General features: G+C 50.4%; 1 protein-coding gene and 1 long non-coding RNA gene across 23 annotated transcripts; one reads left to right on the top strand and one right to left on the bottom strand.

Annotated features, from left to right (window-relative positions):
- Positions 1 to 2,930: 2,930 nt before the first annotated feature.
- On the bottom strand, positions 2,931 to 11,622 carry LOC141569486 (uncharacterized). The gene is made up of 4 exons (XR_012493185.1): positions 11,487 to 11,622; positions 7,427 to 7,530; positions 5,042 to 5,241; positions 2,931 to 3,046 (listed from the first exon to the last, which is right to left on the bottom strand). It is a non-coding gene; the product is annotated as an uncharacterized LOC141569486 (long non-coding RNA).
- On the top strand, positions 10,285 to 22,824 carry ATXN2L (ataxin 2 like). 22 transcript variants are annotated; one of them, XM_074322891.1, is made up of 24 exons: positions 10,286 to 11,109; positions 12,651 to 12,687; positions 12,909 to 12,965; positions 13,051 to 13,122; positions 13,711 to 13,861; positions 14,251 to 14,375; positions 15,711 to 15,802; positions 16,258 to 16,458; positions 17,005 to 17,180; positions 17,338 to 17,451; positions 17,963 to 18,175; positions 18,265 to 18,336; positions 18,552 to 18,622; positions 18,795 to 19,087; positions 19,161 to 19,230; positions 19,760 to 19,906; positions 20,005 to 20,077; positions 20,171 to 20,358; positions 20,689 to 20,818; positions 20,908 to 21,029; positions 21,205 to 21,417; positions 21,527 to 21,716; positions 22,043 to 22,079; positions 22,344 to 22,824. In XM_074322891.1, the coding sequence occupies exons 1-23, from the start codon at positions 10,808 to 10,810 to the stop codon at positions 22,072 to 22,074; spliced, it is 3,141 nt and encodes a 1,046-aa protein (XP_074178992.1). In that variant the 5' UTR covers positions 10,286 to 10,807; the 3' UTR covers positions 22,075 to 22,079; positions 22,344 to 22,824. The 22 variants fall into 22 exon arrangements, 16 of the variants coding, with proteins under 16 accessions (XP_074178995.1, XP_074178992.1, XP_074178991.1 ...); XM_074322890.1 differs by having other exon boundaries at positions 22,321 to 22,824; XM_074322894.1 differs by having other exon boundaries at positions 10,285 to 11,109; positions 21,527 to 21,770; positions 21,920 to 22,824.
- Positions 22,825 to 23,308: the final 484 nt, after the last annotated feature.

The following is a 23,308-nucleotide window of genomic DNA, read 5'->3' as shown; positions in this document are numbered from 1 at the left end:
GCTCAGCTCCAGGTCCAGTTGCCGTTTTCTAGTTGCAGGGGGCACAACCCACCATCCCTTGCGGGAGTCAAACTGGCAACCTTGTGGTTGAGAGGATGCACTCCAACCAACTGAGTCATCCGGGAGCTCAGCGGCAGATCAACTCAAGGTGCCGTGTTCAATTTTAGTTTCAGGGGGCGCTGCCCACCATCCCTTGCAGGAGTCAAGGAATTGAACTGGCAACCTTGTGGTTGAGAGCCCACTGGCCCATGTGGGAATCGAACCGGCAGCCTTCAGAGTTAGGAGCATGGAGCTCTAACCACCTGAGCCACCGGGCCGGCCCCTGGATACAAGTTTTTGAAAATTTTTAATTTTCACTTAAAAAGTAGAATTTTATCACTGACAACAAACACTCAGTTTTTTTTTCCTTGGTGTGACAGGCTTACTTAGTTCATTTTTGAAGAACTGTCTGCCAGATACTCAACTCTGAATAATAGTTTGTTCTTCATTCTTACAAGTAAAAATCGTGGTTCATTAAAAACAGAAGTGACTCGTTTGGCTCACAGCTCCGTTTCACAAGTGCCTTTTTGTGAGATAACCATTGTGGTTCTCTGTGCAACATAAGTACTTTATCCATACTTCCCATTTTGACACGCAGAATATTAGAAAGATGCATTCAAGGGGTGAGATTTCATAAAATTGATCATTTTTAGTCTTTCAATAAAGGTTCTTATGTAAAGCTAGATTTTTTTTCTTTTAAGATTTTAAAAGAAAGTTGTCCTTTCAGTCCCCCTTTTTAAAAGAAAGTTGTTGTCCCCCTCAAGTTGTTGTCCTTTCAATCTTAGTTGTGGAGGGCACAGCTCAGCTCCAGGTCCAGTTGCCGTTGCTAGTTGCAGGGGGCGCAGCCCACCATCCGTTGCGGGAGTCGAACTGGCAACCTTGTGGTTAAGAGGATGCGCTCCAACCAACTGAGCCATCCGGGAGCTCAGCAGCAGCTCAGCTCAAGGTGCTGTGTTCAACCTTAGTTGCAGGGGGTGCTGCCCACCATCCCTTGCGGGACTCCAGGAATTGAACCGGCAACCTTGTGGTTGAGAGCCCACTGGCCCATGTGGGAATCGAACCGGCAGCCTTCAGGGTCAGGAGCATGGAGCTCTAACCGCCTGAGCCACCGGGCCGGCCCCATAAAGCTGGATTTTTTAAGTGCACACTGGTGAAGAGGACTATGAGCACAGTGTGCCAGTTACCAATCTATTACCTCTCAGCTGCAAATCCATCAATTGCTCTGCTTGTGACAGGAGTTGGAAGTTGCAGACATTTCTTCTTTGCCAGTAGAGGGCATTGGAGCAACACCGCAGAAAAGGTTCTCTGGGTTCCTCTGGGTTTTCTTTCTCTATTGACCGGACACATGGTGGGATTTGACTTCCAGCTTGCCAGTCCCCATCCGACGTTCCTTGCTTGACAGGCTCAGTACACCAGCACCCCAATGGGAAGGTTTCCTGCTTGTGGTTCCCTGGCCACCAGCCTCAGCCTGAGGGCTAGGGACCAGCTCTGGCCTGGGACAACCCAACAAACTCCTCCACCCTCCACTGGGCTGCAGCCACATCTCTCCAGTGAGGTCTGAATCCCAGCCTTGCTGAGGGCACTCGCTTTTCAAGTTTGCTCCTTCCATAGGTACTGTCCCTCAGCCTTCAGTAGTTTTTAGCGTTCTCCTTTATTCACAGTTAGTAGTAATTCACATTTAATATCTATGTAAATAGTTCATTGATTATGTTCAAACTTCTCTGTTTAAATTACTGTGTGGTTTCTGCCTCAGGATTGGACCCTGACTGATACAGAATCAGTACCAAGGGTGTTGCTAGGAGACAGACCCACAAAGATGGAATTTGAGGACTAGTTTGGCCAGACCATTGGGTTGGAGCGTTGTGCTGAGCTCCCTGCCAACGGGAAATGGGGTGTTAGTAACCCATGGCACGCAGTAGCGTCACAATGATGCAGGCTGCCACCTGTGGCTTATTTTGACTAAGAACCAACTAAAACACCTGCCTTGATAACCCAAGTGGCTGCCACATTGGACCGTTGAATCATTAATGAGGACGCTGAGAACGAGTGTGGGATGGATTCTTCAGAATGCGCTGGATTGCCTACAGAGAGAAAATGACCCGTTCAAGTCTTTTAACTCGCAGCTCATGTTGCAATCTCAGAACCAGAGAGCTGCCATAACAGCCATAGCCACAGGCTACGGGTGCTGATTTTGCTTACAATCAAAAACAAAACTTAATTATGTGGAGGAGTTCCATTTCCAGCCAAGAAGGAGTAACATGGACCAGATTTAACCTCCCAGGAAGACGTAAAATTCTCTTTGCAGCGAGTACACGATCATCATATCTAAAGCCCAAAGGAATCTGCAAAAATGCTACTAGAACTAATAAGTGAGTTTACTAAGGTTGTAGCATACAATATAGATGCACAAAAATCGTATTTCTATATTCTAACCACAATTGAAAATTAAAATTAAAAAATACCATTTACAACAGCATCAAAAAAATTAGCAAACCTAACAAAAGATGTGAAAGACACACATGCTGAAAACTATAAAGTATGTCTGAGAGAAATTAAAGATAAATAATCTCAATAAATTCAGAGCTATTCTTAGTTTATGGATTGGAAGACTCAATATTGTTAAGATAGCAGTGCTTCCCAAATTGGTCTATAGATCAATTTTCAACGCGATCCCCAACAATCTTAGCGGACTTCCCCCCCCCTTCTGCTGCCTCCCCCACCCCCCCACTCCGGTTCAAGCCATTGTTTCTCAGTCTAGTTGTGTAGGACACAGCTCCCTGGCCCAGGCTGGTATTATGAGCCTTGCCCTCCCCCAGTCGCCGGTCAGTCAGCTGCTCACAGCAGCTCACCGCAGCTATCGCAGGCTGCCAGCCACTCACGCTGGCCACTGGCCGCTCCTGGCAACACACGGCAGCACACAGTAGCACACAGCAGCCCGCAGTAGCTCACACCAACTTTCGGCTTCTCATAGCAACCCAGCTCCCAGGAGAGCTGTTCACAGTCTTACCTGTAGAGGACGAAGCTCATCAGCCCATGTGGGAATCGAACCTGCGACCTCGGCATTAGGAGCATGGCGCTCCAACCCCCTGCAGACATTTTGTAAAATTGACAAGCTATCTCTAAGATGTATGTGGAAATGCAAAGGACCTAAAATAGTTAAAGCAACTCTGAAAAATAAAAGCAAAGTAGAGGGCTACAGTAATTTCAAGTTATCATGATAAAGCTACAGTAATTGAAGCACTGTAATCTTGTAAAGATAGAAAAATTGATCAGTGAAACAGAATAGGAAGTCCAGAAATAAACCCACACATGAATGGACAACGGACTTGTGACAAAGGCACTAACGCAATGCAATGGAGAAAAGATAGCCTTTTCAACAAATGGTGCTAGAATAATTAGATGCCCATATGCAAAAAAGACTTTGATCCATACCTCACCCCGTATACAAAAAGTAACTTGAAAACAATCATAGACCTAAATATAAAACTTAAAACTATAAAAGTTCTGGAAGAAAACATAGAGGAACATTTTTGTTACTTTGGATTAGGCAGATTTCTTAGATGCAACACCAACAAAAAGACAATTCATAAAAGAACAAATGTATAAATTGGACTTCATGAAAATAAAAAATAAAAAAAACATGCTCTTCAAAAGCTACTTTTAAAAGAAAAGATAAGCTGTCAACTGGGAGAAAATCATTGCAAAGTATATATCTGGTTTAGAATGAAGAATTCTCAGAACTCAACAATAAAAAGCAAACACAATTAAAATATGGGCAAAAAATTTCGACAGTTCACCAAAAAAGAGATAATAATAGCCAATAAACACATGAAAAGTTGTGTTTTTCCAGGACCCATTAGCTCCAAGTCAAGTAGTTGTTTCAATCTAGTTGTGGAGGGCACAGCTCACAGTGGCCCATGTGGGGACAGTCCCAGAGAGCAGTTTCCAGGCTCTCGGCCTCACATGGAAAGGTGCTGGCGCAGTTATTAGATGGCCATCAGCTGTGACTAGTTGGCCATCAGCTGTAAGCAGTTAGCCATTAGCGACTGATATAACTGTCGTGGCTACGCTAGTGGTTGGTTGGCAGGCAGAGAAGTGGAGGGCAGGCTGTGGATCGTGTGGCTCTTGCTTCCTGTGTCTCCAACCCAGCCACCAGCAAGAATATAGTGGTATGACTCCCGTATCTGTGGCTCCGTGGGTGTTCCTTTTTGGCCTCACCCTGTCCTGCGTTCTTGTGTGGGGAGCTGAGACCCTGCATGAAAGTGGCCCATGTGGGGATCGAACCAGCACCCTTGTTTTTAAGAGCACCGCTCTCTAACCAACTGAGCTAACCAGCCTCCCCGTGGGGACACTAACTTTGAACCCCAATTAAGCAAAATGTTATGCCAAAAAAAGAAAAAAAAGTTCATGCTTTTCATTAGGAGATTTGTATTACAAAAATTGTACTCAATCATGATTATATTTTTAATTTTACCAATACAAATTTTTATTTTCTCTTGTTATACAAATTCCCACATAATATTCTCATTTTTGCTTGTCCCACAACACCTAAAATTATTTAGTGTTTGGCCCTTCACAGAAAATGTTTGCCAACTCCTGCTCTAGATGCAACAATACGTAGTGACAGAAAGCAGGTCAGTGATTGCTTGTGGATGGGAGGCTTGCAGAGGGGCAAGTGGGAGAGATTACAAAGGGTCCCCAGGAACCTTTTGGGGGGATGGGTATGTTCACTGTTGTAGTGATGGTTTTATGAATGTATACGTATGTCAAAACAAAGTTTTGCACTTTAAATATGTACAATTTATTGTATTTTAATTATACCTCAATTAAGCTGTTTTTCAAAAATAATTTTGTGAGTCGATAAATTATAAGGACTGTTGAATTCAGTTTCACAGCTTTCTTTTACGTAAATTCTGGGCACTGATTGGGAAAGAATGGGATTCTGAAACTTGGAATAGGGATGTCTAATTGAACCACAATGAAACTGAAAATATCTAAATACCTGTTTTCCGAACCTCTCATGCCCGTAGAAGTATCTTGCCTTCTAATGTCTGAGGAGCGAGTGTTCTTTCCCTGAAAACTCTGTGATGACCTCATCTTAGATCGATTCCTTGGAAGGGAATCATCATCCTCCGTAAGATCACCACGACGACTCCTGTTGCCGTGAGACCCATACCAAAGGGTATATAGATCAGCAGAAACCTGGGAATATGTGCGGAAGGGGATCCCGAGGGTGTTAGACCAAGTAGAGCAACATGTGGGACCAGGCTGGGTCGAATTCATTGATACGGGTGCACTTTCTAGAGAGTCTGGATTTAGTGTGTTGGCTCATACAGCTAGACGTGGCTCTAACAGTGTACTCAGTAAGTTGACTGAAACTTGAACTTGACAGAGACCAACCTTTAATGAAGTTGAGATGCCAGACCTTCCCTACCATGATGTAGAGAAGAAAACCTGAAGGCTTAGGGAGATAGGAAAATCAGAGTATATTTATCATGTGAAATCAACATACTCACCCCCTAACCACATTCCACGAGAAGGCCTATAAGACACCTCCGTCAGTAAGGCATTGAGAAATAAATTAGTGAGGAAAGCACCTGCATTATTGAAAAACTCCATTGTTGCTGTTTGTGTAATCAAAGTATTACTATGGAGGATGCCACCACTGAAATGTGCTCCCTGATTTCAGTGGGGGTAACGGGACCCTGTGGTACCAGAGGCCAAGTGACAGCAGATTGCCACCAAAGACAGGATGGCTGTATCTGCTCTACAGGGCAACAGGGACTAACCAGTCACCAGAATGCCTTGGCCCCACAGCAATCTTGGGCAGTAGCTAATGGGTCAGCATGTTCCCAAGAACACATAGATGGACAGCCTACTAAAGAACTGCTTAATCTATATCACGGCGGGGGCGGGGATCTTGCTCTGGTAGCCAAAACCTGACAAGTCTCCACCATGGAGAGCCATGGTCTCTCCCAGTCTCTAAACCAAAGTCAGCATAGATCCAGAGCCCCTTGATTGAAGGGCGGTTGGGTCTCCTTGAGAAAGGAACTGTGACCTGTTTACTAGAGTGACTGTGCATCAGGGAGAAGAAAATACCCAGACCTTCTGAGGACCACTAGATACTGGCTCTGAATTGACACTAATTCCTGAGGCTCCAAATGCCCCGGATGGGCCGCCAATCAAAGTGGGGGCTTAAGGTGGGCAGGTAATATTAGTAGATGGAGTGTTAGCGCGGGCCCAACTCACAGAGGGCTCAGCTGATCCTTGGTCCCACCCTGTGGTTATTTCCAAGTTCCTAAGACTATAACTGGAATAGACATCCATGGCACGTGGCAGAATCCCCACATTGTGCAGTGAAAACACGATGGCAGGAAGGGCGATGTGAAAGCCCCTGGAACTTCCACTTTCTTTCAAGAGGGTTACCTAGGAGAAATATCACATCCCTGGGAGAACAGCAGAGATGAATGCCACCCTCAAAGACAGGAATCTGACCTATGCAGACATCAGATGGCTGCTGGACTGTGGACAGTTGTAAACTTAATCAGTTGGTCACTCCAAGGGTAGCTGCTGTCTCGGATGCAGCATCCTTACTGGAACAAATCAGCATGGCCGGTAGGATGGAAAGGCTTATTAAAGACTCAATTATGGTGTCCCTTGGGAGACCACACCCTGAAAGGATGGGGTTCTGTTTTATAGGATGCGGTATATACTTTAATCAGAGACCAATATTGTATGGTGCTGTCTCCCCTACACATGGGTCTGAGAATCAAGGGGTGAAAATGGACCTTGTTCTTCTCACGATTATTCTTAATAACCCATTTGTAGAATTTTTGCTTCTCATCTTGGCAACTTTGAGCTCTGCTGAGTATATATTTGGGCTATTTAATAGTAGGTTGCATATATCATGTTCCTTTGAACATAAATATATGTTATATATATTCAGTAAGAATATACTCTTACATATTTACAGAGTTAATCACACTCAGGAAATTTATCGAGGATGTAATACTTTATAGTCTGTATTCCAAATTCATCAATTTTCCCCATAATGTTTTTAATAGCAATTTTTTTTTCTGGATCTAGGCCAAGATCAAATATTTCATTTAGGTGTTAGTCACTTTAGCCTCCTTTTTAATATGGAACAGTTCCCCAACCTTTCTTTGGCTGTCATGCCAGGGACATTTTTGAAGAATATAGTCATTATTTCTCCTGTATGTTTTTTCTTTTAATGTGTATATGCATATATGCTTGTGTCTATTACTGGTGTGGGTGCATGGGTTCTTCTGTTATTTAATGAGTTATAATCTGTTACTTGTGCCAGATTTGGCCTCTTCAAGCTGGCTTCTGTCTCTTTGATACGCTTGTAATTTTTTTTAGTACTTACGTCGTATTTTCCGGCTTGACAAAATGTTCCAAGCTCATCTGGTACCTTCCTTGCTCCTGCCCAGGCTGGAATCAGCCATTTCTTCAAGGAGCCCAGGGTCCTTTCTATGGAATGGTATTTAGAAAGCAAGATCTGGGAATTAGATGTGTGTAAATCAATCTATCAATCACATATCTATCTTGTCTATGCCTCTTGTTTTTTCCATAAATTCTATACTGATACTCCCCATTCCAAGCTTCACAAAGTTTTTGTTCCCTTCTCTCATTCCATATATGCTTCTCCCTACTTCCCTAGTGAGAACCCTGGCACCCAACCTCTACATATTTTGTCATGTGCTCAATCCACAATACACTCAATAGCTTCAGAATGGTCATGGTCTTGCCCTACGGCAAAATTACTAAGAAGAATTCAAGAGTTATATGCTGTGTTTTTTCTTTAGACAGAGGGTGCTTGAAAGTTACTTGAATGAGTCCTATTTTTTCCTTTTTAGTGTTATTTTTATTCATTGAAAATACAGTTGGGCTCATTTATTTATATCTATATTCAGACTTTAGATACCGTCCATCTCTCTTGATTAAATTTCTTGAATACGTTGACCATTAACATGCTTTGAAAAGTCAAAACTGCATGGAAAGGTATACTCAAGGAAGCTGTATTCCTTCAAGAAGAATATAACCCAGCAACCAAAGATCCCTCATCTTTCCTACCCCTCATAGGTAACCGATTTTTAGTTTTTGGTTTATCCCTCTTGAGTTTTTCTTGGCAAAAATGTGTAGATACATTTGTTTTATTTCCCCTTCTTTCTTGCACAAAGTGTAGCATAGTTTATATTCTTTTGAATTTGGCTTTCATCACCTAACAAGATAGCCTGGAAGTCACTCCATCTTAAATCAGTGATATAATTTCTAAATCGTATATAAGACATGGTATTCATTTACCAATTGAGTGACTGTGTCCAGCCACGGAGCTAGATATGGATAGAGAAATGAATAAAATACAGTCCCTTAATGACCTTAGACTCCCGTGGAAAGGAGAGCCACATAAACAAAACCACCATAGTGCTCTGAGGAGCGAGTCGAGAACAGGATGTCCGACTGCCAGCTGAGCTTGAAGAATGAGAAAGTAGGTGAAGAAACAGCACGTTTACAGGCAGAGTTGGATACGGGTAAGACAAGCTGTGGAAATGGAAGTTTAGCGGGGCAAAACCGAATTCCAGTGTGGGAAGCGGGATGTGGGTGGGGATACCTGAGTGCCCGTAATGAGGGTGGAGAGGTGGCATGGCACCAGCTGGTGCAGGGAATAACAGGAAAAAGCTGGATTGTGTTATTGAGCCATCCAGGAGACATGGTCCTTAAAAAATCACTTGGATCCATTCAGTTCACGAGGATTTAATTTACTGCCTGCATTGTGCTACCATAGGTGCTGCGGGAGCAGTGAGTAGGAGTAAGATCCCGACCCTTCGGGAGCTGACACTAGTAGGAAGACAGAATTCAAAGAGCTCTTGGATAAAGTGGAGGAAATTCTTGGACAAGCACACAGGAAGGGAACCTAACACACTTGAAGCTAGGAGTGAGGCAGGGGTGAAGGAATACTTCCCAAAGAGTAAGGCAGACTTTCACCTATGTGCTTGCAGGTGAGGGCTTAGGAAGTTTCCATGCTAACGCCTGGAGTGGAAGTGAGACTGATATTGCAAGTTTCGCTGGAATTAAGACCACAGACCCAACACTGCTTCACTCCATTCTCCTGGTAGCAGAGTAATGCTTTAAAAATACAAGTCTGATCTCTTCATTTTCTGTTAAAAGGCTCCCCACTGCTTTGAGGATAAGGTTCCTCTCCTAAAAATCTGATCCCAGGTTACTTACCTCTCCAGTTTCTTTTTTTTTAAAATTTATTGGGGTGACAATTGTTAGTAAAATTACATAGATTTCAGGTGTACAATTCTGTATTACATCATCTATAAATCCCATTGTGTGTTCACCACCCAGAGTCAGTTCTCCTTCCATCACCATATATTTGATCCCCCTCCAGATTCATTTTGTAAAACCTCCCTCTTTAATTTTATTCTCCAGCCATGCTCAAGTTTTCTTAACTTGTCACATCCCATTCCCCCCTGCCTAGAAATCCATCACCCAATCCTGGGTCACTCCTATCTGCTTTCTTAGTGCCCTGTGCTTCACCTAATACCGTGTTTCCCCGAAAATAAGACCTACCCGGACAGTCAGCTCTAATGCGTCTTTTGGAGCAAAAATTAATAAAATACCGGATCTCATATTTTTTGCTCCAAAAGACGCATTAGAGCTGAGCGTCTGACTAGGTCTTACTTTCGGGGAAACAAGGTATTACAGATCTCATCTAATTGTCTGACTCTACCACTAGCTTGAACTCCCTGAGGGCGGCAAAGGGTTTAATTACAGTTGTATCAAGCGCATCTAGCCATTTTAAATGAATGAAGGCTGCCTTCACTGCAGTTGGGTGGAGCATTTTGTACTTTGGCCTTCCTTTCCTTACTCCGGTTTAAGGGTTCATTCTAGGGCATGGAGAAACCATGTAGGCTTGAAAACCATTGAAGTTTAAAATAAATCGCCGTGCTCAACCTGGCAACTGTAATGCCCGCGTCTTTTATTTAAAGCAGATAAGGTCGAGAGTAGCTCCTCATGAAACCTGCCAGCAGCCTGTCTAGTCCCGGGATTTTTTTTTGCACTTTGACTCCGCCCAAGGGCCCCCAAGTGGCGGAAGAACTGCACGTTACGTCGTGCACATCTCCCACGGCTGCGGAGGCATCCCAACGCTACGCCGGCGGAGTGGGCGGGGCGGCCGGTTCTTCCTCGGCTGCTTCGGCTCCTCCCCTAGCGCTTCACACGCTCATTGTGAAGCGACAGCGGCTGGCAGCGTTTGGGGCTGCTAGAGACCCAGAGACCTTAAATTCTCGGTGCGCGTGGGCGCCGCGCTGCTCCTTCCCCATTCCAAAGGCTAGGGGCGCGAGGTTCACTTTCTTTATTCTCTCCTCCCCCGCCGGAGCTAACCGCCCCGGTGCGCGCGGACCCCGCGCCGCCGCTCCCTCCCTGCCCCTCCCCCTTCGGGAGCTCCCGCCCGCGCGCTCCTCCCTCTCCCCTCTCCCCGGCGACGCGCACGCGCGCCAGGCCGGCTCGCGCCCTCTCGCTTTCCTCTGGCCCGCGAGACCCCCTCCCCTTCCGCCTCGCGGCGCTTTCTCGCGCCGCGGTCTTCTCTATCCAACCCCGACACCGCGGGGCTCCCCCCCCGCCCGCCAACGGCGGGTCCCCTGCTTCCCAATTCCCCTCGCTTCCTGCGCTCTCCGGTGGGGGCCTAGCCCCGGCCTCTCTCCCTTCCTTCCCCCTAATTCCCCTTCCGGACGCTGCCATCATGTTGAAGCCTCAGCCGCCACAACAGACCTCCCAGCCCCAGCAGCCGCCCCCCACGCAACAGGCCGTGGCCCGCCGGCCTCCTGGGGGCACCAGCCCTCCCAACGGCGGCCTCCCGGCGCCCCTAGCCTCCACCTCGGCTCCCCCAGGGCCTCCCGCGGCCACTTCCCCCTGCCTGGGGCCTGCAGCCGCTGCCGGGAGCGGGCTCCGCCGGGGACCCGAGGGCATCTTGGCGCCTCAGCCCCCGCCACCGCAGCAGCAACATCCGGAGAGGCCAGGGGCAGCGGCCATCGGCAGCGCCAGGTGAGAAAGGGTGGTTCGGGGTGGTTTTCCGGGCGCTGGAGCCCAGGCTACAGGCAGCGGCGGCTCGGTTCCGGCCCGGCGGCCGGGACTTGAGTACACCGCGCGAGGCGGCTTCCTAGCCCGGCCACCTTTGAGGGGCGCCAGGGGGAGTGGGCAACCCCCCCTTAGCTGGGAATGGGCCCCCGCAGGTCCTAACAGGTCGGAGGAAAAGGGTCCCCCGGCAGCCGCCGGGACACTTAGGGGCCATGCTCAGCTCTCAGAGCCTAGTCAGGTCTCGCGGCCCAGGCTTTAGGGGAAGGCAGGGCGCCTCCCGGCAGCCCCGTCGGAACCAGGAGTTGGGGGGTGAAGAGGTGATCTGGGGTCCCCGGCTCCATTACCAAGGAGGGTCTCGCGGTCCCCGGCTTCAGCCAATGGGGAGTCAGCTGCGGGAAGGGGTCCCCGGCCGTAGCCAATGGAGGGGGGCGCGCGGCCCACAGTTTGGCCAATGGGGAGGGAGGGACTTGGGAGCGTGTGGCCACCTCCTCCTCCCCGGTCTGGCCAGTAGGAGGGGAGCGGGGTGGGCGGGGGGACGGAAGGAGAGACCACTGGGAGGACTGCGGGCCGGGCACCTCCAGCGCGCGCGCGCTCTTTACGTACGTGCGCGTGGATGGTCTGTCTTATGACCCAGGCGTTCGGGAGTCCAGGGTAATATACAGGGCAGTGGCCGGGAGGGTACGTGAAGGGGTTTCGTGATTGAGGGGTGGACACCCCACTCGGTTTCTTCTGAGTGTGGGTTAATGGAATTGAGCGTGGCGGAACACGCAGGCGCAGTGGGTTCTGATCGCGGGAGGGGGTTTTGAAGAGGCCCGTGGGCTTTAGTGCGCAGGCGCAGACCGGGCGAGGCCTCCGGTGGATGGCTCTTGCGGCTGCGCTGTCCCCCAGCCCCGCCAACGGCCCCCTCATCACCCTCCTCAACCGCCGGTTACATCAGCCAGCGAGGAGCGGGGTTACCAGGCGATTGATGACCCCTCCCAGAGTGGGTACCGCGCTGAATGAGGAAAGAGGTCGAGAGGGTGGGCTGTAAAGGGAGTACCCGCCTCCCAGGATCGGAGCGTCAGGCTGCTGAAAATGATTGTCTTTTCGGTTTGGGAGGTAACGTGCCTGAGCCAGGTCCTTTCGCGTCTGCACTCCTGAGCTTCCATTTTTATATCGGAGGTGGGTTTTTGGTTGTCGAATACTGTAGCATTGGTGTGTCGGAAGCGTGCCGCCCAGGCTCCTTGGAGAAAGTGAGACAGTTGTGTTGGATATACTGTTACAAGCAGTTGACAACAGTGGTTGATTGCGATGCGTTTTCCTGGCATTTGGAGGAAATGTGTTTCCTGGCTATACTGCCAATGCCTTTCTTCCTCTGAGGTGAGAGTTTGAAAGTCATGTTGAGTCACTGTAGTCTTGATCGGCATCTTCACGTGGGCTGTGGTTCTGGGATACCAAGTCCTTTGAAATCAGTCGTGTCAGAGGCATTGAACAGATTTATGTTAGTTTCTTGTTTTCTTCTCTTACAGGGGACAAAGCACAGGAAAGGGACCTCCACAGTCACCGGTGAGTGCCTCCCCCCACCCCAAGACTTAAAAGACACCTTAAAAGACACAATTGTTAGTGGGAATATAGGACAGATTAGGTGTAGATATGGTCAGGTGGGCTCAGAAGAGCAGGGGGCTCAGCACATACGTACTTTGGGGGGGCTGGAGTGTGCATATTTAGAAGGAAGGTAAGGTGTTGCCTGGCTCTTCCTTTATTTGTTGCTCCTGTGTTACTGACAGGTGTTTGAGGGTGTCTACAACAATTCCAGAATGCTGCACTTCCTTACAGCTGTGGTGGTAAGTGGGAACCTAACCCCTGGGTGGTTTGAGAAATGTGATGCATCTGTTTGCTGGAAACGTTTTTATTTTTCCCACTGTCCAGGGCTCCACTTGTGATGTAAAGGTGAAGAATGGTACCACCTATGAAGGTATCTTCAAGACTCTGAGCTCAAAGGTCAGTGTCCTCAAATTAGCTTAGTTTTCGAGTGCATGCAAGGAGGAGGAGAATGAAAAAAGTTAACTGAAGGTGTGAATTGACGTGCTGGACAGCAGCGTGGCTGTCACTCATTTCTGTAGACCTGTGCTAGAGTCGTGCAAGCAGTGAAAGACGTGCGTCTGAAATTTGAGGGTTGGGTGCTTTCATGTTAAAACGCTTAAATCTTTTTTTTTTTTTTTTTAATTTATTGGGGTGACAATTGTTAGTAAAATTACATAGATTTCAGGTGTACAATTCTGTATTACATCATCTATAAATCCCATTGTGTGTTCATCACCCAGAGTCAGTTCTCCTTCCATCACCATATATTTGATCCCCCTTACCTTCATCACCCACCCCCCACCCCCCAAAACGCTTAAATCTTAAAACGTAAGTTTCTAAGTTTGGGGCTTTTGCCAAGTCTTACGGCTGATGTTGAGAAGACATCACACATGAGAATGTGATGTTGGGAAAAGTTTAGAAAGGGTAGGAGAAAAATAGTCTTGTGTGTTGCCTTCGTGTTTCGTGATACTGACCCTTGGGTGTTGGAAAATGGGACATTTTTAGTTTGAACTAGCCGTGGATGCTGTGCACCGGAAAGCGTCTGAGCCAGCAGGTGGCCCTCGTCGGGAAGACATTGTGGACACCATGGTCTTTAAGCCGAGTGATGTCATGCTCGTCCACTTCCGAAATGTGGACTTCAATTACGCCACGAAAGGTATTGTGCCAGGCTGGTAGGTTCCGAGTGGGGCTGCAGAGGGCAGTTCCATCACCCCCAGCACCACCCGCTTTACCACCTTTTTTCCTGAGGAAGATGGGTGGATTTTTCTTCTTGAGAATGTCTTGAGGTCTAAGATCAAGTGGAATGAATTTGGCCTATGTTGTGGTTCTTCGTATTTTCCTTGCTTTGTTTTCAATTCCTTGCTACTTTTAAACTATTAAGAGGCAGCCTGGTCTGATCTGTTTGGGCCTTTTTATGCTGTACCTGTCCACCCCCAAACCCTGACACACACACTTTTCTTTGCTTCTGAACTATGGTGGGTGCGGGGGTAGAAAGAAGGCTGTGAAATACCACCTGGCTCCTGATCCTCAACTGTACCCCCACAGATAAGTTCACCGATTCGGCCATCGCCATGAACTCAAAGGTGAACGGGGAGCATAAAGAGAAGGTGCTTCAGCGCTGGGAGGGCGGCGACAGCAACAGCGACGACTACGACCTGGAGTCTGACATGGTAGGTGCGGCCCCTGCCGAGCCTGCGAGACCCCCTGCTGCTGGGCGGGGGCAGGCATTGGCATTCCCCTCATTCCTGGAGCCCACGTGCTTCTGGGGAGGGGAGGAAAATCTTTTAGTTACTACTGCCTGTTCATGGCGGTCAGATTCCAAATGGAAAGGTACAGAAAGTAATAAAACAAAAATACTGTTCTCCCACAATTGTGATTGACAACGAATATTTGCTTCCAGTCATTTTTTTTTTAACGTAACAAGATGTAGACAGAACCGAGTACCACGTAGGCCCGTTCCCCTTCTGAGAAAAACAACTGCTGTACTTCGGATCATTTAAAATTTTTCATAAGTGAATGCATTATTATTTTGCTATGTTTAATTTGCTCAGTAATTTACTTTTCCTGCCTGTCTTTTAACGTTTCATGTTGAAATTGTAGGTCTGGTTCGTTGCTTTTAACTATATTGTGTACTGTTCTACTTACATGTGTACCCACTTGTGTACCCACCAAATTGTATTTGTCCCTGTCCTTACCGATTTGTGTTTTACTGCCATGGTTTCAAAATAGTTCCTTCCTGAATTTTCAGAACATGTAGGTTATGTAGCCCCATGCACATACGCCAAAACTTCTCTGAAATTGGATTTGTTAGTCTTAAGACTTCAGTTTTACTAGTTATTGCCAATTTGTTCTGCAGTTGGTAGTTTTAGTTGATATTCCCACCGGCCATGTTTTTTCCACTCTTGGTTTGATCAGATTTTTGTTTTTCAACCTGGTGGAGAATGAGATGTAATGTTTTTCTTGCTGGTGGTTTGGTTTCATTTTGATTGGCAAAATTTTTTAATTAAAAATGTTTTTCAATTATAGTTGATATTAAATATTATTTTATATTAGTTTCAGGTGTACGGTATAGTGGTTAGACATTTATACAATTTACAAAGTGATCACCCAATAAGTCTAGTACCCTCCTGGCACTATGCATGGTTAGTAAATATTATTGACTCTATTTCCTTTGCTTCAGTGCTGGGAGGAGGGTGGCATTAACATAATGTCCGTTAACATCGCAGTTTGTACCTCTGTGTAACTACCAATTTGTGCTTCTTAATCCCTTCATCTTTTTCACCCAGTCCACCAAACCCCCTCGCTTATGGTAACCATCAGTTCTCTGTATCTGTGAGTCTGTCTCTGTTTTGTTTATTTATTTTGCTTAGAGTCCACAAATAAGTGATATACGGTATTTGTCTTTCTCAATCTGACGTCTGTCCCTTAGCACGCTGCCCTCTAGGTCTATCCATGTTATCACATTCTTGCTGGGTTTTAAAATACTCTCCCTCCTCCTTCCCTAGTCCAATGGATGGGATCCCAATGAAATGTTCAAGTTCAACGAGGAGAATTACGGTGTGAAGACCACTTATGACAGCAGTCTCTCTTCTTACACGTGAGTGTCTGTGTGCTCCCCACGTGGTGCAGTTGGAGGCATGGGGTCACCCACAGAAGGGCAGGTCTCTGGGTGCAACAGAGGTTTTTTGTGCTTTTCTGGGTGCCCAGGCTGCCTGCTCCCCACTCCTGTTGTGCCTTGTGAGCTCCTCCCAGGAAGGTGTTCTCGTATCCTTGATGCCAGGCCACCTCTTCACCGTTTTGTTGTTCACTTGTCCATACTTTGCCTCTGGAAGTTAAAACGTACTTAAGTGTGTGTCTAAGTGTCCCTGAGATTCAGAGATGCTTTTCTCCTGTGTCTGGGACCTTCTAGATAGATGCCCGTGCAATATGTGCTGAGTTGTGGAAGCAGTTAACACCCACACACCTGAGCTTGTGATGGGACTGATGGGATGTTCCACCCTTTCTCTCTTGTCCCCTGGCACTGGGCTGGTGGTGGTCTGCTGGTCCTCTCAGGGTGCCCTTAGAGAAGGACAACTCCGAGGAGTTTCGTCAGCGGGAGCTGCGTGCAGCCCAATTGGCTCGGGAGATTGAGTCGAGCCCCCAGTACCGCCTGCGGATCGCCATGGAGAACGATGATGGGCGCACTGAGGAAGAGAAGCACAGTGGGGTCCAGCGGCAGGGCTCGGGCCGGGAGAGTCCCAGCGCGGTGCCCAGGTGATGACCGAGGCAGCCTGGTCTGTCTGGGGCTTGCTGTCTGGGTCAAGAGCTCTGCACACGTTTGTGCAGGAGATGGAAACCAAGTGGTTAAGTGATTTGCCCGCAGTAACATGGATTTAGGGCGAAAATTTTTTCAGAGTTTAAATATGTATATACACATGTATGTATATGTATATTTTTTCTGCAGATTCACATGTACGTCTTATGTTTCCCATTGTGAAAATCAAACTGTACATGATGATCTATATGTTGTAAAAGCTGCCCCGTGAACTACAATGTGATGCCACCTTTCCTCTAGGTCAGGAGTGGTAGGATTGTGGGGCGTCGGCCAGGTCAGGGGTGGCACAATAGAAGGTCATAAGCCTGCAGCCACAGAACATTGAATCAGGATAGAGGTTCAAGTGGGATAGAGCACACAGCTGGAGCCAGTGTGTGCCAGACGTTTGTATATGTGGGGGGTGAACTTCAGGAGGAAGAGCTTCATCTTTCCAAAATGTGTGGGTTTTGTGGCTACTTGACCTCGTTTGAACTCTCTCTCCTCAGGGAGGGAAAGTATATCCCTCTGCCCCAGCGAGTTCGGGAAGGTCCGCGGGGCGGAGTTCGGTGCAGTAGTTCTCGGGGCGGCCGGCCTGGCCTTAGCTCTTTGCCACCTCGTGGCCCTCACCATCTTGACAATAGCAGCCCTGGCCCTGGTTCTGAGACACGTGGTATCAACGGAGGTGAGTAATGAAGCGGACTTTTGTGGAGGGCAGGGAAGGGCACAGTAAGGAGGTGAGAAGGGGAAGGGAAGGGACTTAGGTGGCGGAGAAGGATGGTGCACTGGTGGTGATGTAATAGCAAGTCCTCTGCCTCTTGTTTCCCATCTTCGAACAATAGGCCCTTCCCGCATGTCCCCTAAGGCCCAGCGACCTCTGAGAGGTGCCAAGACTCTGTCTTCACCCAGCAGCAGGCCTTCTGGAGAATCTTCTGTTCCACCTGCTGCTCCTGCAGGTAAAATTTCAGTAGTGTTATGTGAAGAAATGGGTAGATGTTTGCTGAGGACTATAAATAAGTCAGTTGTTGGAATGCTGGGGTAGGAGACCGCTGCTAGATAAAACTTTGAAAGCTGTTTGGGGTTTGGATTGAGGCTTTTTAGGAAAGAATTTCTCAGTTTCCCTTGTGCAGAAAGCCCAGCATAGCAACTCATGGGTCTGTCTAGCTGGCAGGGGTCTTTTGTTTAAGTTAATTGCCAACATTTTAAAACGAGAAATCATAGAAAGCTTCTTGTATTTTCTGACCTGTCTCGCTGCCTAGCTGCAGCTGGCTGGAACTGAGTCACAACTGCTTCAAGTCTCTCGTGCGTTCCCTGTGAGGCCATTTGACCTGTTGTGTTACCTGCCTTGCCCTTGTAGGCATTTAGGTTTGTGACCTCGTATATAAAACAAGAGGGTAAACTTTTCTTGGGGCTTCTAGTAAGTCCTCTGTACCTGTTGCTCACTAACCAGCAGTAACCATCGTACAGCTTTCCCTTTTCTTCCAGTGGGCCGGATGTACCCCCCGCGCTCTCCCAAGTCGGCTGCCCCTGCCCCCGTCTCACCTTCCTGCCCTGAGTCTCCCATCGGCTCAGCAGTACCCACCTCTTCAGCTTCCATCCCTGTGACGTCATCAATTGTGGACCCTGGGGTAGGCTCCATTTCCCCAGCTTCTCCAAAGATCTCACTGGCCTCCGCAGATGGTAAGAGCCAGATGGTTGAGGGCTGTGGACAGTGTGAAGTGTGGTTCTGGACAGAAGGACCTTCAGGCGTCTGTCTCTTCTTGCTTCAGTAAAAGAACTTGCAGCCAAGGAGCCTGGGAGGACTCTGGAGTCCCAGGAGCTGTCCCGGATATCTGGGAAGGGTGAGGATTCTTGTTTTCTGCCCCTTTCCGCTAGAAAAGTTGTTGGAATTCAAAAACGGTGTCTATTAGCCCTTTGAGTGTAATTTCTCTTAGAGGATTCTCAAGACCCCCTGTTGTTTTTTGTTTTTTGGGGGGTGGGGTGGGGGCTATTGGCACTGTGTAGCCACTTTGAGAAAAGAAATGTATGTCTTCTCCTTTTTCACGGTTTCTCACAGTCCCTGGCCTTCAGAATGAACAGAAACGCTTTCAACTGGAAGAACTGAGAAAGTTTGGGGCGCAGTTTAAGGTGAGAGAAGGGTAGAAATGTTCTAGGATGCTAAGAGATCAAGGGGGTGTGGGGGGCTGACAGAAGAGGAAGTGCTGGGGGGATAGAAGAGAGAAGAGCAAGGGTGAAAGGAGGAAGGAAGCATGGCCTGGGGTTGGGACCAGGCGGCACTGAGGTGTGACTCTCCTTTCAGCTTCAGCCCAGCAGCTCTCCTGAGACGAGCCTGGATCCTTTTCCTCCCCGGATCTTAAAGGAGGAGGCCAAAGGGAAGGAGAAGGAAGTTGATGGCCTGTTGACTTCAGAGGCCATGGGGTCCCCGGTCTCTTCCAAGACAGAGTCCATGTTGGATACGGAGGACAAGCCGCCTCTGCCAGCAGCGGGAGGCACGGAGGGGCCCGAGCAGCCCCCTGCCCCTTGCCCAAGCCAAACCGGCAGCCCCCCGCTGGGCCTCAAGGCCGATGACAAGGACGATGGCCCTGTTGCTGAGTGAGTGGGGGGCACGGGGGGGGGGTCGAGATGAGGGGGGGCCATGTGGGTTTACTGTGTTTTTCTCTCTCAGACAAGTGAAGAAGTCAACGCTGAACCCCAACGCCAAGGAGTTCAACCCCGCGAAGCCTCTGCTGTCTGTGGTGAGATGGGCTGGGAGAGTGTGGACTTGGTGTTTCCACAAAGGGGAATGGGAGGGGGCGCGTGGGACTGCTCGGCAGTGAGGGGACGGGAGCGGATGGTGCGTGGGGACAGCAGCAAGGGTCTGGTTTGGGGGAAACAGACAGGTGTCAGGGCTGCGTGGCCATGGATTGTGACATGTCTGACGAATACTGGTGGGCTTCTCGCTGGGACTTAGCATTTGGCTCAGGGGGCGTGTGCGTGTGGTCGCAGTGGGCGTGGCCTTCATTTGGCTGCACTGATTGGCTAACACGCCGTCCTTAACCGAGCTGTGTGATCTTGGCCAGCCACTTAACCTGTGCCTCGGTTTCCTCACCTGTAGTTGGAGACTGTAGAGTGCCCGTCTCAGGGTTGATGTGGGGCTAAACCAAGGCACAGCGTGGAGTGTTTGGCACGCAGCCTCCGCGGGTGCAGTTGCCCTGTAGGCGGACTGGGGTGGAGGGAGACAGGAAATGGGGAGATACCTTATGCAAACCTCCGCGTCTTCTGCAGAATAAATCCACCAGCACTCCCACTTCTCCGGGGCCCCGGACACATCCAACCCCCTCCATCCCGGTGCTGACAGCAGGCCAGAGTGGGCTGTACAGCCCCCAGTACATTTCCTACATACCTCAGATCCACATGGGACCAGCTGTGCAGGTGAGAGAAGAGCCTGCTGGGCCCAGGGCACGATCTGGTGGCTGAATGAGGGGTATCTGTAAACAGGTCACCCGGCCTCACCCATGCCCTTGTCCTAGGCACCTCAGATGTATCCGTATCCTGTATCCAACTCAGTGCCTGGGCAGCAGGGCAAGTACCGGGGCGCCAAAGGTGAGCAGGGTTGGGAGGGGCAGTGGGGCGCGCTGCCCAGTGCCGCCTGGCAGATGGAGCTTGAGCCCTGCGCTCTTCTCCCCCTGCCCCCAGGCTCCCTGCCCCCCCAGCGCTCGGACCAACACCAGCCAGCCTCTGCCCCTCCAATGATGCAGGCCGCTGCCGCCGCCGGCCCGCCTCTGGTGGCCGCCACACCTTACTCTTCCTACATCCCCTACAACCCTCAGCAGTTCCCGGGCCAGCCCGCCATGATGCAGCCCATGGCCCACTACCCCTCACAGGTGACTGGGCCACGGCAGGGACGTTGGCACAGAGGGAGGCCCTGGTGGAGAGCCCGGCCTTTCCAGCTCCCAGGCTTGGAGGGGTTGGGGGAGCGCAGCAGGCAGTGCAGTGAGTGGGGGCGTCAGGTGTGGGCTTCGGTCCGGGCTCTGGTGGGACCTGTGGCGAGGCCTTGTCCACTGAGCCGTCGCTGCTTTCCTCTGCAGAGGAGCGTCCGTGTTGTGGGGTTATTGTGTGTTAGACAGGCGGGTGGCGGCGGGGCCAAGCAGGGCTGGGCACAGGTCGTGCCATCCAGTGTGCTGTGCTGACCAGTTCTCTTCCTGTCCCATCAGCCGGTGTTCGCCCCCATGCTTCAGAGCAGCCCCCGCATGCTGACGTCAGGGAGCCACCCGCAGGCTATCGTGTCGTCGTCCACCCCTCAGTACCCGTCTGCGGAGCAGCCCACCCCCCAGGCCCTGTACGGTGAGTTGAGGGTCCCGTCCCCTCCCAGGCTGGGCCCCTCAGCTTCTTGGTGTGCTCGGCACTGATTCTCTCCGTCTTTCCTGCTGTAGCCACTGTTCACCAGTCCTATCCACACCATGCCACGCAGCTCCATGCCCACCAGCCGCAGCCGGCCACCACGCCGACTGGGAGCCAGCCACAGTCCCAGCATGCAGCCCCCAGTCCTGTCCAGGTGCCTGCCACGGTGGGGGGCTGAGTGGGTGGGTGCGTGGGTGGGGGGCTGGAAGGGAGGGGTAGAGCCAGGGGTGATTCCCCAGCGGGGGAGGATCGGACGGCGGTCAGCGGGTGGAAGGCCTGGGTACCAGCTGAGTGGGTGGCACTTACCCTCCCCCTGCTCCCCCTGACAGCACCAGGCGGGGCAGGCCCCACACCTGGGCAGTGGACAGCCTCAGCAGAATCTGTACCACCCAGGGGCCCTGACAGGCACGCCGCCTTCTCTGCCACCGGGACCTTCTGCCCAGTCCCCTCAGAGCAGCTTCCCCCAACCAGCTGCTGTGTATGCCATCCATGCCCACCAGCAGCTGCCCCACGGCTTCACCAACATGGCCCATGTTACCCAGGTGAGAGCCCTGCTCCCTCGGGGTCGGGTTTGCTACGAGGACCTGGGCCATGGGGCCCTCCCTTTCCTGCTTCCGCGGTGCTCCCTAGTACTTTCTCTGTTCTCTGCAGGCCCATGTCCAAACTGGAATCACAGCAGCCCCGCCCCCTCACCCTGGGGCTCCCCACCCGCCCCAGGTGATGCTGCTGCATCCACCCCAGAGTCATGGGGGGCCCCCCCAAGGCGCGGTGCCCCAGAGTGGGGTGCCTGCACTCTCAGCTTCCACACCCTCACCCTACCCCTACATCGGACACCCCCAAGGTGAGCAGCCTGGCCAGGCGCCTGGATTTCCAGGAGGAGCCGATGACAGGATTCGTGAGTTCTCGTTAGCTGGGGGAATTTGGCATGGAAGAGCTGAGGGGCTGCAGGTGGGGCAGGATGCACGGGTTCTGGGCGGGGAGTGAGGGGTCTTGGAGGCAGGGCCGCCCCACAGGGCGCCCGCCGACCCGCCCCTGTCTGTGAAGTATGTAGGGTGGGCAGAAGCCACAGGCGCCGCCGCCAGGGGCTTGTTCCTGGCTCTGTCCTTTGCTTCCCTCCGTCCTCGCTCAGTTGTGATCCAGCAGCCCCCCTCCCCACTGCCTCCCCAGCTCTCAGTGACCCCGACTGCCTCCTGACTTAGCCGAGGTAAGGTCAGCGCAGCAGACAGGGCCAGGCTGGGGTGTGGGGGGCTGAGCTGGGCACACAAGTGAGGGCTCTGGCTCACTGGGAACAGCGTTTGACCTGTGCTTCTCACAGCCCCATGAGACACCTTGAGGAGGCCGCTCCTACCCAAACACCCCCACACCCCACACTGGACGGCATTGGATGAAGGGACAGCTGCTTGGGTTCTAATGCTCCTGCTCTCTTCTCTTTCCCCTCCAACCAGTTCAATCTCATCCCTCCCAGCAGCTCCCCTTCCACCCCCCGGGGAACTGAAGATTGTCCTGGCCGCGACCTGAGACCTCCATGAGTGGAGGGAAGAGTGACCTATGTCTCTTCCCCCAGCAGCCCGGACCAGTCCCAGCCCCCCAAATCCCCCCTTTCCCCCAGGGGGAGCTGGGGAATTCCTGCCAAGCACCTTGAATGGGGGGGGCCTCAAAGTGGGCAGGGCCAGGGTCCAGCGGGGGTGGGGGGTTCCTGCTCTGCCCCTGCCCGTCCCCCCATCTTGCCCTCCCATCCTCTTACCTACCCCCCGCTGAAGACGAAAGATCTTTTATTTTCTATTATTTATAACCTCCGACTTGGGCCCCCTGTTCTTTCTTCCCCATTAACTTGAGTGACCTGTGTGAGAGACAGGCGCCCCCACGAGGATGGTTGGACAAGGACTTTTACTTTTTATTACATAAAAAGATTAAAAAAAAAAAGAAAAAAAAATAAAATTTTAAACTAACGTAACCTGCTTAGTTTCTCTTTGGAGATGAGTACGGTGGTAGGTGTGTCGAGTGTGGTGTGACATGCTTCCCAAGATGGGCGTGTAGCCTGCGGCCCCACGGTGCTGCCCAGGTGCATCACCCAACCCCCCCGAGTTTTCTCACCTCGGAACCAGCCTCTTCTTGGGGTGTGATTTGAAATTTCAGTTTCTGATGTAAGTGCCTCATGTATTGTGTCTGCTTCCTTCTACTGAAAAGCACGAGGTGTGCGTGGCCACTGGTGACAGGTCTTGGGGTACCCGTGAGACATAAAGATGAAGCTGCTAGTGGGATGGCAGAGCCAGGTTTAGAGGTGCATGAGCTAAACTAGGGGTTACACCAGACAAGCAGCTCAGGATGTAGGAAAAATGGGCTTCAGAGGTGTTTGTGTTTTCTTTTTTCAGGGTGGCAGTTTGGAGTTCCCTGACCTAGCCTCGGTTTTCTTGTCTGCAAAATGGAGATCAT

The sequence above is a fragment of the Rhinolophus sinicus genome, linkage group LG18 (assembly GCF_036562045.2).
Source record: "Rhinolophus sinicus isolate RSC01 linkage group LG18, ASM3656204v1, whole genome shotgun sequence".
In the NCBI taxonomy this organism is placed as follows: Eukaryota; Metazoa; Chordata; class Mammalia; order Chiroptera; family Rhinolophidae; genus Rhinolophus; species Rhinolophus sinicus.
This window is presented reverse-complemented; position numbering and strand designations above follow the sequence as displayed.

What these genes read in the sequence shown, in the direction of transcription:
- ATXN2L (XM_074322894.1), top strand. Translation starts at nt 10,808, where the DNA reads ATGTTGAAGCCTCAGCCGCCACAACAGACCTCCCAGCCCCAGCAGCCG. An exon ending in AGTTTGGGGCGCAGTTTAAG is followed by an intron (nt 18,623 to 18,794) that starts GTGAGAGAAGGG and finishes CTCTCCTTTCAG; the next exon opens with CTTCAGCCCAGCAGCTCTCC. An exon ending in TGGCCCACTACCCCTCACAG is followed by an intron (nt 20,359 to 20,688) that starts GTGACTGGGCCA and finishes CTGTCCCATCAG; the next exon opens with CCGGTGTTCGCCCCCATGCT.